Source organism: Pelodiscus sinensis, chromosome 3 (genome assembly GCF_049634645.1).
Source record: "Pelodiscus sinensis isolate JC-2024 chromosome 3, ASM4963464v1, whole genome shotgun sequence".
Lineage (NCBI taxonomy): Eukaryota > Metazoa > Chordata > Testudines > Trionychidae > Pelodiscus > Pelodiscus sinensis.
Window position 1 is genome coordinate 56,286,749 of NC_134713.1, and position 17,850 is coordinate 56,304,598.

The following is a 17,850-nucleotide window of genomic DNA, read 5'->3' on the forward strand; positions in this document are numbered from 1 at the left end:
GCCTGGCCAGACAGGGTACTGCTGTCACAAATCTCCCGCCTCAAGCTCAGCGGTGCTGAAGCACCTAAGGTGGAGCGCCCATGGGGACAACGATCTTGAAGCACTCTAGTTACTACACAGGTGAGTAACCTTACCTTCTGTATAAATTTCCCCTGTGATACTGCAAAAGCGACGAGGAGTCCTGTGGCACCTTATAGACTAACTGAAGTGTAGGAGCATGAGCTTTCGTGGGCAAAGACCCACTTCGTCAGATGCATGTAGTGGAAATTTCCAGAGGCAGGAATAAATATGTAGGCCAGGATCAGGCTGGAGATGACGAGGTACTGGCCACTATTGCAGACAGGATATAGCTGAATGTAAGCTTGTGACATTCCTAGGTGTAATCCAAACCAATGAGAGGTTGTATCGAACTTGCAATCTGGAGTGCCTCTCAGTCTTTGGTGCTGTAGCTTCCACCGGACAACTCAGAAAAAGCTGCCACCATGCAGATCACACCCTGATTGTCTGTGTATAGTCACAGCCCAGCAGTTTGTCAGCCATACACCAGCCACATTCTAGTTTTCAGCAGCTTTGGTTACTACTTGTAGGGTGACCTCCAACATATTCCCAGTCCCAAATTTCCCTAAAAAATTATTCTTCTGGACAGTCCACGTGTGTTGAGTCCATTAGCCTTCTAAGTGGATCAATATACAACAGATTGCTACCCTAAATAGAGTTACCCACACAGTTAACAACATTGGATTAGTTTTGATTAGTTAGTTTTGAAACTAACTTATGGAGTGGTTTTAAGTGAGTACACACATAATGCATCAAAGTTAGAAATAGTTACAAGAGAAATAAAGACAAAACACTTCCTAATACTAAAATTTAACAGATTAGACTTGGTTCTAGATGAAAATACTTGCCAGAGGGTCCCAGTAACATTGTTGACCAAAGTCTCATTCCAGGATTTCCTTCCAAAGGCTGTTTCTATTTTCTTTGTAAGTGAAAGAGAAGTGGATAAGGAGAGAACACTTGGGGTGGTTTTGCACCTCACTTTTAGTCAGTCACCCTTTGAAATGCTTTTTCCTGAGGGTTACCCCAAAATAAAATTCTTTCCCACTGGTGACAGAAACAAGGCAAGGCATCTCATGGTGATAGAGCTTTCATGCTGTTGTTTTCTAAGATGCAGATCTGTTTGTTCCTGCCCCTCTTCCTTGCTGAAGATTGGCCACTTGACAGGTGATTGCCCATCAGCTTTGATGATACCTGGGTAGAGGCATCAGCTTGTCCTTCGTCTTTGAGAAAATGATTTACCCACTCCCCAGACTTGTCTGGTAAACACACTTCAGTCATGATTTCATCTTACATTCATAACTTAATATATAATGTTTCTGTATTCATTTTACCATGATATTACTGACCAGCTAGTTATTACTTATGAAATGATATCCTACAAGGTATATTTTGTACATCAATTATTACAGTAGTGTGTAAGGTATAAATACAGGAGTGCATTCCATCACAGAAGTATCAGAATCAAGAATGTAAGTTATATTTATGAGTTTCTAGACTGTATCCTGGAAAGGAGTGACTGTATCCTGGAAAGGAGTCATAGTACTTCCCCATTTGTCTGTATCCGTTTCTTGTCTCTTTTCTTGTACTCAGTCTGTAAGATGCTTGGGTGAGAGACCTCTTTATTTTGTGTTAGTGCAGCACCTTGCATGATGGGGTATATATTAGGGCTCAAAGGTTCTGCTATATTATTACTTCTAAAAATAGTAAGTAGTGATAAATAACCAGTTGTACATTTGCTCCCAGTGTGCTGATGTTGGTCAGATACATATAAATAGGCAAATATCAAGTAGGACTGTGGAGATGTATATGACATTAATGATACCATTACTGAATACCCAGAAATGATGTTGAAAATTGGAAACAGTTTAGAAAATGATTAGCTGTCTGAAAAATATGCCACTTGAGTAGCATGATCTGTTTAGTTTATCCATGAAAAGCCTGAAGAAATTACTCTGTAATTTGTAAGTACCTTCATAGGTGAGACTTGGGATAGCAGACAATGCTTTAGTCTAGCAGAAAAAGATTTGAGATGTACTCGTTATAACTGAAACAGGCAAATTTAAACTAAAACCAAGATTCACATTTTTTAACAGTAAAGGTAATTAACCACTGTAATAATTTACCTCGTTATGTGGTGGATTATCATTCATGAACTGCTTAAATCAAGAGTAGAGATCTTTCTGAAAGATATACTGTTGCTCATACTATAGTTTTGGGCTCGATGTAGAAATTAAGTTGAGGGTCTTTTTCCCAGGTTATATGCTGTAGGTCAAACTAGATTATCATTGTGGTCCCTATTAAATCTGTGAACTATGGTCAGTTCCATTGGTAAAAGACTAAAAAAAAAAACTCTTAAGAGATTAAATTAAAATTGTTGGCACTATAAAAAAGAATTTCCAAACATCCTAGAATGTTTTAAACTGAAGTCCTAATTTTCTTTCTCTTAAAATATTATGGGTTTATAGTCATTTTTAAACTATAACTTTTAATAGTATTACTAGTTATCTACAAACTTAACTCCAATCTTAATGATCTTGTCTGTGGTTATATTATATAAAGCTGTTTACTCTGAATTTTCTTTGTGAAGGAATTTGCTCTTTCCTTATTTTTTTAATTCTATTCCATCTATTCCCTTCATTCATCAACTCTAGTGAATACTCCAGTGATTACTCAGATTGGACCGCAGATGCAGGAATTAATCTGCAGCCACCAAAGAAAATACCTAAACTTAAAACCAAGAAAGCAGAGAGCAGTTCAGAGGATGAAGAAGGGATTGAAAAACAGAAGCAGAAGCAAATTAAAAAGGAAAGGAAAAAAGGGAATGAAGATAAAGATGAACTGACAACATCACCAAAGAAAAGGAAACCTAAAGAGAGAAAAAAAAAGGTTGAGTACATTTTATAATTATAGGACACTTATTCATAGTGTTACAAAAGGAAGTAAAAAGGCATGGGTAAATTTAACACGAGTTCATGCAAAACCAAAATACCTTCTAACAATTTGAGAATACATCTTAAATTTTGTTTATGTAAATATTGGCTATCATGAATGTTAATTGGCTGTTATAAGCTTTGCATGTAATGGTTTTCTTTGCCTGAGTTGTTTTTGTAGTGCTTATTTTTATTCTCTATATTTGAGGTGTTTCACCTCCTGAATGTATTGGTGTTCCTACAACCAGGAATTCAAACTTTTCTGTGACTACCACTTTATGGCCACTTTATGGAGCCCAAGAAGATAAAGAAGTGTTGCTATCAACTGCAAGTATGAAGGCCTTGCAGGAAGTAAGGATGTTAAGTAGTGGGTAACTGGCTAATCATGTACTCGATACAATTTGTATCGAGTACATGATTAGTCAATAATGGGCCCCCACTGCCGCTCTGCAGTTTAAATGTAGTAGGAGCTGGGTGCACAGGCAGCTCAGCTGCTACTACATTTAAACTGGAGACCTGCAGCAGGGTTAAGTCTGGGACCAGTCATTGTCCAACTCTGACAATGACTTCTCTAAGGGTTTTTCACCAGAGAATTCCCCTTATACAGCTCAGAGTATCTACTCTCCCAGATTCGGGAATATGCCTCCGTATTATGGCAGTCCCTGGGCACCTCCACCTCAGCTTTACCCATATTGGCAATACTGGGACAAATGGCAATTTTACTAGAAACATCAGCGGGTCTGGAAGAAACAGAGTGCAATATTCCCTCTCCAAACAAATACAGGGAGAACCACTTTCACAAGAGAATGTGACGACTCCTGACCCAAAGGACGCTCCCACAAGTGGAGAAAGGGTGTATGGCCCCAGCTTCAATGACTTCAGACGTCACTACACATTTCCAAGACCTTTTTAAAGGTGTAGCTGCGGAATTGAACATTCCTCTCCAGGAGGTTCTGGAAAATCAACACAACCTAACAGACATACTTCACTCAGTAACACCATCAAAAATAGCATTGCCAATCAATCCAGCAAAAATGGAACCTGCAAAGACACTGTGGTAAACTCCAGTGTCAATCTCTTCTACTGCTAAGAGAACTGATAAGAAATATTATGTCCCACCCAAAGAGTCACAATTCCTTTTTTCCCCACCCAGCACCTAATTCTCTTGGTGGAGGTTGTGAAACAAAAATCCAAACAACAATACTAGTCTACTCCATCAGACCGTGAAAGCAAAAGACTCAATGCATTTGGACACAAAATATATATGTTTTCTACTTTACAATTTCACATTTCAAATTACGCCGCTTTATTGAGCAAATACAATTATAGAAATTACACCAAATGGAATGACTTTGTTGCAGACATTCCTGAGGCTGAGGCAACAATACGTAGCATTGATATCCGAAGGTCACAAAATTTCAAGAACAGCATTGCAGGCTGCCATAGACGACACTGACATGGCTGCATGTTCTACAGCAACATCAGTAGTAATGAGATGGGCATCGTGGTTTAGCTCCACTTCATTTCTCAGGAAGATTCAATCTACAGTAGATGATCTGCCCTTTGACGGCCAGAAGCTGTTTGCAGTTAACACCAGCAAAACTCTTCACTCTATGAAGGACTCCAGAGTAATGCTGCAATCTTTTGGGATCCACAACCAAGCACCAAGAAGAAGGCAATACAGATTTCTCAGATTTGTTGTAGGTCAAGACTATTACCGATACTGGGTCCTTCACTTTGGTCTTTCCACGGCCCCTCAAGTTTTCTCAAAGATGTTAGCCATGGTCACAGCTTTTCTGAGAAGACAAAACGTCATCATCTTTCCCTGCCTCGATGACTGTTTAATCACACATCAACAAACTATAGCTATGACAACCACTACCAGAGAATGCTTTTTCCCATTTGGCCTACTTATCAATGTATACAAGTCTACCATACAACCCGCACAAAAGATAGAATTTATCAGAGCACTTCAGGTTTCAGTTACAGCAAGAGCCTGCCAGCTATCACAAAGATTCAAGGCACTATGCGACCTTACTTGGGAGGTCAAGCATACTCCCTTTTCCACAGCCCGCACGTGCCTCCCAATTACTGGTGCACATGGCAGCTACAACCTTTGTAATCCTATTTGCGAGGCTACATATGTGCCGTCTACAACATTGGCTCGCAACGACCTACATTTTAAACCAACCATGAGGCATGTCTCACTTCCTCTGCCAGTTCTACAACCTCTCAACTGGTGGACTTCTCCAACCAACCTACTTGCCAGCATACCCTTCCACCTTCCGGATCTGTCTGTAACAATAATGATGGATGCATCGCTTCTGGGTTGGGGTGCCCATTGTGGCACAATGACAATACAGGGCAGATGGCCCCAACTGGAGAGGCACCTTCATATCAAAATCCTGGAGCTCAGGGCCATTTGCAAGGCATGCTCTCACTTCCTCCCTTTGATAAAGGGAAAAACCATTTGTGTCCTCACGGACAACACACCCCTTGTTTTACATCAGTCGATAGGGGAGTGCCCGATGATGCTCACTATGTGCAGAAGCAATCAGATTTTGGAACAGGAACCACATACTCCAACCACCACATATATACCAGGACAGAAGAATGTGAGGGCCGACAAACTGAGCAGACATTTCTCAGAGCAACATGAGTGAGAAATCCTCTGTTTTTTGCAAGTGGGGAGTTTCAATAATAGACCTTTTTGCAACAGTACTCAACCACAAATGCCACAGATTCTGCTCCTGGGCAGGGCAAGAGGTCAGAGGGGGATGCCTTCACTATTCACTTGACAGCTCCCCTACTTTATGCCTTTCCATCAATCCCCCTACTCTCTAGGGTGATCAACAAGATTCAGTTGAATCAGGCCACAGTAATTCTAATAGCCCCCACCTGGCCGAGACAACCCTGGTTCTCTTACCTGCACTACCATTCAGTAGATCAACCGATCCCCCTCCCTCCTAACGCAGCATCATGGCAAGACATGCCATCTGAATATCAAACTCTGAAATGCACAGCATGGCTTCTCCATGGTTCCAAAAATGAGGAATTTACCTGTTAGTCTTCGAGTGCTTGCTTATGTCCATTCCACTTAGGGTGTGCACGCTATGTGCACAGGTTTTGGAAGCCTTAGCAGTACCTGTTGGGCCAGCCAAGGAGCCCCCTGGAATGGCACCGGTATAACCATGCATATATTCCTCTGCTGGTCCCCCCCCCCCCCACCCTCTCAGTTCTTTCTTACCACTTGTGTTGGTTGCTGGAATACTTGGCTTGCAATCGCAAGTGTGCCCTTAGCACTCTTGTCTCGTGTAAATAGTTCTTTAGTGTTATTGAGGTTTTTGTTAGAATAGTTAGTAGATAGTACATTCCCATTGTTCCCCCACCATGGGGGTTATGCTGGGACCCCAGGGCTTCAAACCCTGCCTGCAGTGCTCAAAGTGTATGGCCTGCGGTTACCCATACAAAGAGTGCCTAAAGTGCCTGGGAAAAGGCCACTTGACGAACTCTTGCAATATTTTTAGTCCTGTAAGCCGAGGACTTGGAGAGAACGGGATTCTATACTCAAGTTACTCCTAATAGAGTCGGAACTCCATTCACTGGCACTGGAGTCAGCACCGTTGGTGAGGAGCACACCAGGGTCGATCCAGGATGATGGATATACGTCAAAGCACTCTTCGGCATTGGAGCACTGGCCAGTGCCAAGGCACCGATCCCAGTCCCTGGCACTGAGTGCATATAAGAAGGCGCAAAGAGGCAGATCACCCTCGAGACAGGACCAAGGGGTATGTCCGCTATGGGGACATGCTGTGCCTTCATCTCTGGCATGCCATAGGTGCAGGCCGAGCCCGGCAACCCAGACCTGTCCGTGGAGGAGGTCTCACAGCCGTAAATGCCAAAAACGTTTGTCAGCCCGGGAGTTAATTGAACTCACATCTTTCCTGGGGCCAGCACCCCACAGCATGGAGGCTCATGCAGGCCGAGAACACCAGGGATTGGGATGGCCCCGGCATTGCCTTCGGTGCTGCCTCCTTTGTCACCGGGATGTGAATCTTGTCCAGCACTGACTGCAATGACGACACCGGCCCCACCAGTTCAGGATCTGGTGCGGATCAGAATAACTGCCCTTCCAGTGCCACCAAAGCTGCATCTCCCAGTACTGGAGACCTCGTCTATGCCCCTGCTGGTGCCGCCACCACCACACTGGGACAAACAGTCAGCTCTGGCGCAACACAGCCAGTACCATGAGCATCCGTACCATGAGCATCCGTCGTCTGCAGCACCACCCTGGTCCGCAGCAGAGTACTCCTCCAAGTCGAATTTGGAATCCTTGTCTTCTGGGACCTCTTCACATTGCTCTGCCAAGTCACGGAGGTCAAGGTCCATGCACAGATCAAGGTCTCGGCATCGGTCCCGTTCATGGCACTGACCAAGGAGGGTCAGTCCAACTATGGTGCTGTCATGGCCCTCACAATTGCAGATGCCGACTCATTGGCCCTTTTGGACCCCATTGGGGTACCACCAAGCCCAGGGCCAAGGCCCCTCAAGTTTGGGATGGTTGTGGCCTCATCGTACTTGTGCAATAGGGCTACCCTCTTGGCTACCCCACTTATGAATCGGGTGAGGGCTCTGCATGCCCATTTCAGCATCCACCTTTGGTGGGCTCTACCTAAGTGCAGCCCACTCAACCTGTGCTAGTTGTGCCCCTAGAAAGGTGACCTCAATGGAAGGACTCTCATCTTTGTTACCGGACAAAGCCTTGGCAGACCCGTCCCTGGCCATGGACATGCAATCGCATCAGGAACTCCTCAGGCGGTTAGTCCGGAACTTGGGGGTGCAGGTCAAGGAGGTCAAGGAGGATTCAGATCCAGTGATAGGCATCCTTACAGTGGATGCCCCAATGAGGATTGCCCTCCCTCTCAATAAAACAGTTGCAAAAATCACAAAAAGCCTTTGGCAGATCCCAGCCTCCATGCCACCGACCCAAAAAGTGGTTAAAAGGTGGTGTTTTGTGCCACAGGCCAGGCATGAACATCTTTTCACCCACCTGCCCCTTGGCTCAGTGGCGGTGCAAGCCGCCTGCCAAAAGGAGAGGCAGGGACAACTGGGCCCCACCCCTAATAGTAAGAAGCCCAAAAAACTCAATCTCTTAGGGCAAAAGGCTTATGAGATGGCCAGTCTGCAGCTGAGAATTGTGAACCAACAAGCAATGCTCAGCAGATACGCATACAACTCTTGGGTGGCCGTTTATAAGTTTAAATCCCAGCTCCCTCAAGGGTCCCAACAAGAATTTGTGGCGCTGACAGAGGAGGGAAAGGTGGTTTTGAGGATGGCCCTTCAGGCTGCCCTGGATGCAGCAGACTCGGCAGCACAGTCAGTGGCCACGGGCATAGTTATGCACAGAAGCTCATGGTTTCAAGTCTCTGGTATTCCTCCTGAAGTCCAGACAATGCTCCAGGATCTGCCCTTCAAGGGGTCAGGACTCTTTTCAGAGCACACTGATAGCAAGTTGTACAGTCTTCAGGATTCTAGGGCGATGCCGAAGTCCCTGGATATTCATACCCCCGCCCAGCAGTGTTGCTTGCTGAACCCGAGGTCACAGAGGGGGTACCAAAAAGGCCTCAGGTTTGACAGCAGATGGAGGAGTAGGGGGAATAACGCCAGGGGCCCTAAGAGGCTCCCTTGATTAGCCTCTAACCAAAACCAAGGACCCCCTAATAAGTCCTAGGGCCTGAGGTTGGGCTTTTGAAGGTGCGCCTGAGGACGGACTACCAGCCCCAGTGCTAGATTGCCCCTTCTCACATAGGCTGTTCTCTCTCTGTCTTGTTTGGTGTTCCATCACTTTGGACCGCTGGGTCCTCAACATGGTGCAGAGGGGCTATTCTATCTCATTCCTCTCCTTTCCTCCTTCCTTCCCTGTCCCTCTTCAGGGATCCCTCTCATGAGTACTTATTTCTTCAGGAGGTCTCTTTGCTCCTGTCTTTGGGGGCTGTAGAAGAGGTTCTCCTCGCATTCAGGAGCAAGGTTTTTATTCTCGTTACTTTCTCATCCCGAAATCCAAAGGGGTCCTTCGCCCCATCCTAGACCTCAGAGGGCTCAGAATGCTTTCAAAAGTAATTCAAGGCTCAGGATGGTGACGTTAGCCTCCATCATTCCATCTCTCAATCTAGGAGACTGGTACGCCACCCTCGATTTGAAGGATGCGTGCTTCCACATTTCAGTTATCCCAAGCTGAGACTATTTTGGCTGTGGGATCTTCTCCATTTGTTGCCAGCTGCCGCCCACTCCAGTATGACTTCCCATCTGCCTGTAAATGCTGTCTTAGAACCAGGGACAAATATTACACTGGGATCCATATTGTGCTTGGTGGTCTGAATGTTGACTTATTGAGCAAGATAGACAAAGACTGCTCCTCGTTGGTTCAGGAGATCCTTTTAAAGAATGGCAAAGATTTTTCATATAGGTATCTCAAAACAATGTGAATAACTGAGACCCTTATACCAAAGACTATGAACTACATGCTGCTTCTAAAAGAAGGAGGGTTAGCCTTTATCTTCCTTGAAGTAATATCAGCATGTCTTGCTCTGATACAGGCAGTCCCCGACTTACACGGATCCGACTTCGGAGCCGCACTTACGAACGGGACTTTTCTCGCCCTGGAGCTCACGGGCAGTGCATCGCCGCCCTTGTCCTCTGGGGCGAGAAAAGCTTCTCCCGGTATTCCTGGTCTGCTGGGGGGGGGGGGGTCCAGCAAAGCCGCTAGACCCCCCCAGCAGACCAGGGACACCCAAGCAAAGCCGCCGCCTAGGCGGCTTTGCTCGTTTGCCCAGGATCAAAGCCGCCTAGGCAGCGGGACCCCCGCTGCCTAGGCGGCTTTGCTCCTGTCCCCCAGGTCTGCTGGGGGCGTCCAGCAAAGCCGCTGGACCCCCCCCCCCCCAGCAGACCAGGGACACCCGAGCAAAGGCGCCACCTGGCATTTCAAAGAACCATAGTTACTGTACAGTAACTAACTGAACTTAATGTGCAGCTATTATTCTGGCAACCTTTTCTTTGAGAAGCCCTAATACTGCCATACTTTTAAGTAGGCACTCAAAATTTGGCAGGAGGAGTGGCATTTGTGTCAGGGATTTTGCCATGTCCATGAAAATTTCTCCTAATTTGGTGGTAATTAGTAAAGACTTGCCTGAGCATCACATTTTAAATCTCTGAAGATCAGTCAGCAATAAAATATAGAACTTGGGAAATTTTAGTTGCTTATCTCTCATCCCTCAAAATTTTTCACATGGCTGGATTCTAATCAATTCATACTGTATGTACATTAGTCAAATATTATTTGGGTACAAAATATTATGTTCAAGTTTTATTGTTTTGATTATAAAATCTCATTTTGCTGCTGCTCTATAAAATTATCTTAAACTTTTCAATAGCATTTGCAATTTGGTCATGTCATGTATTTTCCCTTATATGATAAAAATAATTTTCACAAAATTCCAGTTGAGATTTTGACAAAATGAGAATATATTTTGGGAGCAAATTGTGAATTTTGGTAAAGGCTAATTATTCTTATTAATATTTTATTTTTGTGCCCTTTCTTTAGAGGTTGACTGTAGGAGTTTTGGCAGAAAATGGCTTGACATTGGAAGAATGGTTACCTTCAGCATGGATTACAGATACTATTCCTCGTCGATGTCCATTTGTTCCACAAATGGGTGATGAGGTACTTTTTGTTTTTCTCTAGATTTTTACTTTCGATTTCATGTTTTTCAACTTTTTTACATAATTTTTTAGAAATGTATTTAATTAGTTTTCATCATTGTTTCTGAACATTTTGGATTGATTAAAACCCCCTTTACAACTTGATTTTAATCAAACTAAAATTGCTTTCTTTCAGAATGAAAGTTTATTTGTCAGCACATTCTACGCTGCCTCTGTGCTCTTTCAAAATACTAAGTTACATTTGGGTTATCCCTTGTCTTTTCCTACATTATCGTGATGGGTTTTTCATTGCACCGCATTTCTCCTGTGCATTTGCTTGCCTCTGTTACTTCTGTACATTAAAGCTAGAATTATTTGGAATAAGCAGGAAGAATTAGAAATAATACTTTCAGCTATGAGAGAGTTGTCATCACAGAGAATTGATGGGATTATATACATGACTGTAATATTGATATAAAAGGGTACAGTTTACTCAGGAAGGACGCATGGGGGAAAAATGGAGGTGGTGTTGCCTTATATATCAAAAATGTATAAACTTGGGCTGAGGAGGAGAGGGACTTAGGAGACATATTTGTACAAAATAATTAGGTAAGGACAAAAGGGGTAAAACAAAAGGGTGATGTCATTGGAGGGGTGTAGCATAGTCTGCCTAACCAGGGAGAAGTAGCAGATGAAGGGGTTTTTTTACACAACTAACAAAATCATCCAACATATAGGATTAGGTGGTGATGGGAAACTTCAACTACCCAGACATATGTTGGGAAAATAATATAATAGGAAAAAAATGTATCCAACATGTTCATAGAATGTATTGGAGACAATTTTTTATTTTAGAAAGTGGAGAAAATTTCTAGGGGAGAGGCTGCTCTAGATTTTATTTTGACAAATAGGGAAGAACCGATTGAGAATTGAGAACAAGCATTCTGTAAACTGCGATACCCACACGAGGAAGTGAGGAGACAGATTGACAGAGCCAGACGTGTACCCAGAAGCCTCCTGCTATGGGACAAGCCCAAGAAAGAAACCAACAGAACACCATTGGCCATCACCTACAGTCCCCAGCTAAAACCTCTCCAACGCATCATTAGTGATCTACAACCCATCCTGAACAATGATCCCTCCCTTTCACAGGCCTTGGGAGGTAGGCCGGTCCTTGCCCACAGACAACCCGCCAACCTGAAGCATATTCTCATCAGCAGCTACACACCGCACCATAATAACTCGAACTCAGGAACCAATCCTTGCAACAAACCTCGTGCCAACTCTGCCCGCATATATCCACCAGCGACACCATCACAGGACCTAACCAAATCAGCCATACTGTCACTGGTACGTTCTCCTGCACATCTACCAACGTAATATATGCCATCATGTGCCAACAGTGCCCCACTGCTATATACATCGGCCAAACTGGACAGTCCCTACGTAAAAGAATCAATGGACACAAATCTGATATTAGGAATGGCAACATACAAAAACCTGTAGGAGAACACTTCAATCTTCCTGGACACACAATTGCAGATCTAAAAGTAGCCATCCGGCAGCAAAAAAACTTCAGGACCAGACTTCAAAGAGAAACTGCTGAGCTACAGTTCATCTTCAAGTTTGACACAATCAACTCTGGATTAAACAAAGACTGTGAATGGCTTGCTAACTACAAAAGCAGCTTCTGCTCTCTTGGAATTCACACCTCCAGATCAGCTGCTAGAAGTGGGCCTCATCCTCCTTGATTGGATCCACCTTGTCATCTCCAGCCTGATCCTGACCTGCATATTTATACCTGCCTCTGGAATTTTCCACTACATGCATCTGACGAAGTGGGTCTTTGCCCATGAAAGCTTATGCTCCTACACTTCAGTTAGTCTATAAGGTGCCACAGGACTCCTCGTCGCTTTTGCAGGTTCAGACTAACACGGCTACCCCTCTGATACTTAAGGAATGATAGGAGGCTATACAGTACAATGAAAATAATGGATTTCTAGAAGGCAGACTTTAGCAAACTCAGGAATTTGGTAGATAGACTTGCTTCTCAGGGGATCTTAAGAGGAAAAACAGTTGAAGACAGTTGTCAGTTTTTCTAAGGCAATGTCTACACTACAGATAAGATTGAAGTCGCTGCAGTCGCTCTTCCAGCATTCTAGTGAAGACACACTAATTCAACCTGAGAGAGTGCCCCCATTGATGCCATTAGTCCTGCTTCTATGAGGAGTAATGGAAGTTGAACGGAGAGTGTGTTTCCTTCAACTTCCTGCAGAGTGCACAGTGCCAAAATTTAATTAAGATACTTCAACTTAAGCTACGTAATTAACATAGCTGAAGTTGCTTATCTTAATTTGAATGTCTCCCCTAATGTAGACCAGGCCTTAGAGAGACAGACACAAGAGCAAACTATTCCATTATGCTGGAAAATCTTTAATTGTTTCAAACACAAAAAAGAGAAAGTGGAAACTAGTTCAAATTAGAAAGGATTAATATATACAAATTCCACAAGTTTGAAGGGACAAAATTAGAGAGGACAAGGTACAAAAAAAGATTTAACTATCTGGAGATTTGGAGGGTAACAAGAAAACATTCTCTGATCCTGGCACTGTATGGCACCAAGACCAAGCATGGAACATCCAAGGGAACCTTTCAAAGAAGTCATCAATAATCTATGTGGGAACTCATCTCAGCACCCTGGGGGCTCAATAACTCTCGATAAATCATAGAACTAGAAGGGACCTCAGTAATCAAGTTCAGTCCTCTGCCTTCATGGCAAAACCAAGTACTGTCTAGATCATCTCTGATAGGTGTCTGCCTAACCTGCTCTTAAATATCTCCACAACACCCCTAGGCAATTAATTCCAGTGCTTAACCACCCTAACAGGAAGTTTTTCCTGATGTTCAACCTAAACCTTCCTTCAACCTAAACACTTCCCATTCTGTATGTGTGAAACTGATGGTTCCATCCTAAGTGGAGTACTTTGCATTATGACCCTATCTTCCAATGCACTTGCAACCACTTCCACCATTTCCTTGGGCAGTTTATTCCAGTGTTTAACGATCCCGGCATTTAAGAAATTTTTCCCAATGTCAAAACATAACTTTCCTTGCTGCAATTTAAACCTACTTCTTCTTGTCTTATCCTCGGAGGTTAAGAACAACAAGTTTTTCCCTCCTCCTTGTAACAACATTGTACGTACTTGATAACTATTATGTTTCCCCACAGTCTTTTCTTCTCCGGACTAAACAAACTTAATTCTTTCAATCTTCCTTCATAAGTCATATTTTCTAGAGCTATGATTATTTTTATTGCTCTTCTCTGGACTTTCTCCAATTTGACCACATCTTTCCTAAACTGTTGCACCCACAACTTGACACAATAATCCTGTTGAAACCTAATGAGCATGGAGTAGAGTGGAAGACTTACTTTCTGTTTTTTACTTACAATACTCCTGCAAATACCTCTGAGAGTGATGTTTTCTTACTTGCAACAGTGTTACACAGTTCACTCATGTTTAGTTTGATTCATTATGACCCTTCGATACCTTACTGCAGTACTCCTTCCAAGACAGTCATTTCCCGTTTTGTATGTATGCAATTTTTTCCTAAGTGGAATACTCTGCGTTTGTCCAGACAGTATTTAATTTCACTCTACTGACTTCAGACCATTTCTCCAGTTTGTCCAAATATTTCTGAATTTTAATCCTATCTTCCAAAGCACTTTATACCAACCTGGGAGGGGTTGCGTCTGCAAACTATATAAGTGTACTTTCTATATCATTATATAAATCACTGATGAAGATATTCAACAAAACTGGAGCAGGAACTGATGGCTGTGACCAATTGTAACTTCTCTCTGGGAATGGTTTTCCAACCAGTTATACAACCACCTTATAGTACTTTATATTTCCTTAGCTTTTTTATGATAAGCTTGAGAAACTGTATCAAAAGCCATACTAAAATCAAGATATACAACATCTACCATGTCCCCATATCCACCAGGCTCGTTACCCTGTGAAATAAAGGTATTAGATTGGTTTGACAATTTGCACTTAACCAACTTTCAGCATGGATTGGACATCACCTTATGTTTTTCTGGGTGTTCAAAAATTGATTGTTTGATTATTTGTTTCATTATATTTTTGGATACTAAAATTAAGGCAACTGGTCTGTAATTCCCTACATTGTTCCTTTAAAAAAAAAATTGGCACTATATTTGCCCTTTTCCAATCTTCTGGAATCTATCCAGTGTTCCATGATTTTTTGAAGTGACAAAGACACCTAACCAGTGTTCCCTCTAAACTGCGGGGCAGCACAGCTTCACGGGTGATTAATCAGACCCACCCACTCAGAAGCACTGGGCTCCATGAATGCTTAGGGGGAACACTGCACCAAACTTGCCTAAGTAATTTTTAACTTGTTCTTTCTCTATTTTAGCCTCTTCTCCTACCTCTTTTTCATTAGCATTCACTATGTTAGAGATGCAATTGCTACTAACCTGTTCCAATGAAAATGGAAACAAAAATCATTTAGCACTTCTGCCATTTCCATATTTTCTGTTCTTGTCTTCCTTCATCAATGAGTAATGAGTACCCTGTCCACAATCGTGTTTTTGCTTCTAATGTATTTCTAAATTTTGCAGCAGTCCCTGCTGCGTCACACAGGCGTGGTACCAACCAGCACATGCCGTGCTAGTTGGCACTGCGCATGCATGGCCCGCACCCTCCAGTTCCTTCTCAGCCACCCTCGGCTTGAGATGAATCTCTGCAGTTCTCTGCGTTGTTCATACCTTTCACCATTTATTAGCAGTTAATTCTTAGTTTTAGTTAGGTTGTTAACAGTTTTGATAGTAATAATTACCCCCTCCCCCAAAAAAGTTTTTTGTCATGCTTGTCTCTCTGGGCTTCAAACGCCGCGCCTCCTGTAGAGACTCAAAGCCTACCTTGGATGGACATTTGCAATGTGTCAGATGTTTAGGAGAACTCCATTCCTCTCAAAATTGTCCCCTCTGTGCCAAACTTAAGGCCAGAACTCGTAGGTAAAGGGATCTTCGCCTCAAACACAACCCTTATAGAGAAGAAGTCACACCCGGCTTCTGACCCGGGAAGACAGCCTAGGGAGATATTCACCCCCAGGCTCATCTCAGGGCAAGAAGGCACCCAAAAAGAGAGTTTCTCTGTGCCCCATCATCAGCCCTCCTCCAGGAAACAGTCTCTACCCAAGCCATCTGCACAGACGCCTCGTGTCAACACTTACAATGCGCCAGGCACCTTCACACATCGCCGGCACCGATGACAGAGGCCTCAGCCATTGCCCTGAGACTGTACCGAAACAGACCTCGGTACTGTCATTCACATCGATACCAGCTCAGGCACTACTGGTACTGACGACTTCAGCAGTACTGACGTCTACGGCACCAACGCCAGTATCAGTACCGAGCTCTACGGCATTGATCGTTTCCACTGCACCGACAGTACCTTCTCATGTGTCGGCACCTCTCATATACTCGGTACTTGCTGAACATGAGAATTGCTGACTTGGCAGTCACGTCTGCCCCTTGATCACCACTCTTCGGAAGCGATGCTTCATCGGTACCGATTACATCACGGGCTTTATCCCCGGTGCAGTCACATTTCTCTAGCGATGATGAAGAGGTACAAGCGTCTTTCTCTCCACACAGCAGCTCTCTGATGCAATATTACAAGCCCAAATACAGTCCAAGAGCTATTGCTTCTTGGTATAGACACCACTGGATGTTTCCTCCAATGTTGTATCTGGCACAATGGCCTTATTGAAGTCCTTGGAGCTCATACAGGAGACACCACAGCCTGCATGTGAGCCCTTATAAACACACTGCCTCTTACACCTCGAACATCCACATCGGTGGAACAGTTGGAAGCACCCCAAGCAACGGAGGAGTCACCCCCAGTTCGTCCCCACCCACCAAGCTCAAAATCGCCACCAAGGAGGTGGTGCAACCCCAGCATGAGCTTACTGATATACTCCAGGCTGCTCCATCCTTCAAAATTGCCCTCCCTTTCAATTCTGCCATTTTAGACCCTGCAAACACAATTTGGCAAATGGCTGCATTTATTCCACCCACGTGCAAGCGTGCAGACAAGAAATATTGCATGCCTGCCGATACCTCTCAATTCCTCTTCACTCATCCCACACCGAATTTGCTAGTGGTGGAGGCTGCACACCAGCAGGCAAAGCAGCATTGCTTCCACACTGCTCCGCTGGACAAGGACACAAAGAGTCTTGATCTATTTGGGCATAAGATTTATACTTCTGCAACTTTACAGTTCAGAATCTTAAACTGCTCAGCCTTGTTAGCAAAATACGACTTTCGCAGTTATTCCAAACTCATGGAGTTTGCTGATGATATCCCAAAGGCAAAAAGACCGCAATTTTCCACCTTACTTTCAGAGGGACACACCATTTCTAGAGAAGCCCTCCAGACGGTACTTGATGCAGCCGATATTGTTGCTAGAAGCACGGCTACTGCCATTGTTGTGCACAGAGCCTCTTGGTTTTCCCCGACTACCTTCCCACGTGAAGTCAAATCCACTGTGGAGGACCTGCTGTTTGACCATGAAAATTTTTTGCGGCCAAGATGAATGAAGTCCTCAACACAATGAAGGACTCCCACGCCACTCTCCACACGTTGGGGATACATACACCTGCCAACAGACAGACAATACCGCTACTAACCATACCAACGCCCATGTTACCCATCCTATCTTAACCAGCGGCAGGATAACAATGCTAACAAAAACAGAATCCAGCCTCAGAGACGAAGACAGTCTTCCGGCTCGTCCTCTCAACCACCACTGGCTAACAAGCAAATTTGAAGGCTTGGTCAAGGGCCTAGAAAGCCCCCTACAAATTTCAATGCCAAGATGGACCACACAAATCTTCCAAGATAGATTTCGCCCATTCTACCACCAGTGGGCTTACATCACCTCAGACAGATGGGTGATCAATGTTATTCTGTCTGGTTACACCATACCATTCCTTTCCAAGCCTCCCACCCTCCTATTCTCTCCCTCTTCAGGGACCCCTCTCATGAGACCCTGCTATGACAAGAGATGCTTCATCTTCTAGATCTAGAAGCCATAGAGCCATTTCCACATGAGCACAGAGGAAGGGGCTTCTATTC

The 17,850-nt window shown here is 44.0% G+C and overlaps 1 protein-coding gene across 1 annotated transcript in view; it reads left to right on the forward strand.

Moving 5' to 3' along the window:
- PHIP (PHIP subunit of CUL4-Ring ligase complex) overlaps positions 1 to 17,850 on the forward strand; it is a 303,792-nt gene that overhangs the window by 211,040 nt on the left and 74,902 nt on the right. The window contains exons 23-24 of the mRNA XM_075923789.1: positions 2,709 to 2,943; positions 10,588 to 10,707. Of these exons, the coding sequence (XP_075779904.1) occupies positions 2,709 to 2,943; positions 10,588 to 10,707 (355 nt within the window). The remainder of the gene's footprint in view (positions 1 to 2,708; positions 2,944 to 10,587; positions 10,708 to 17,850) is intronic.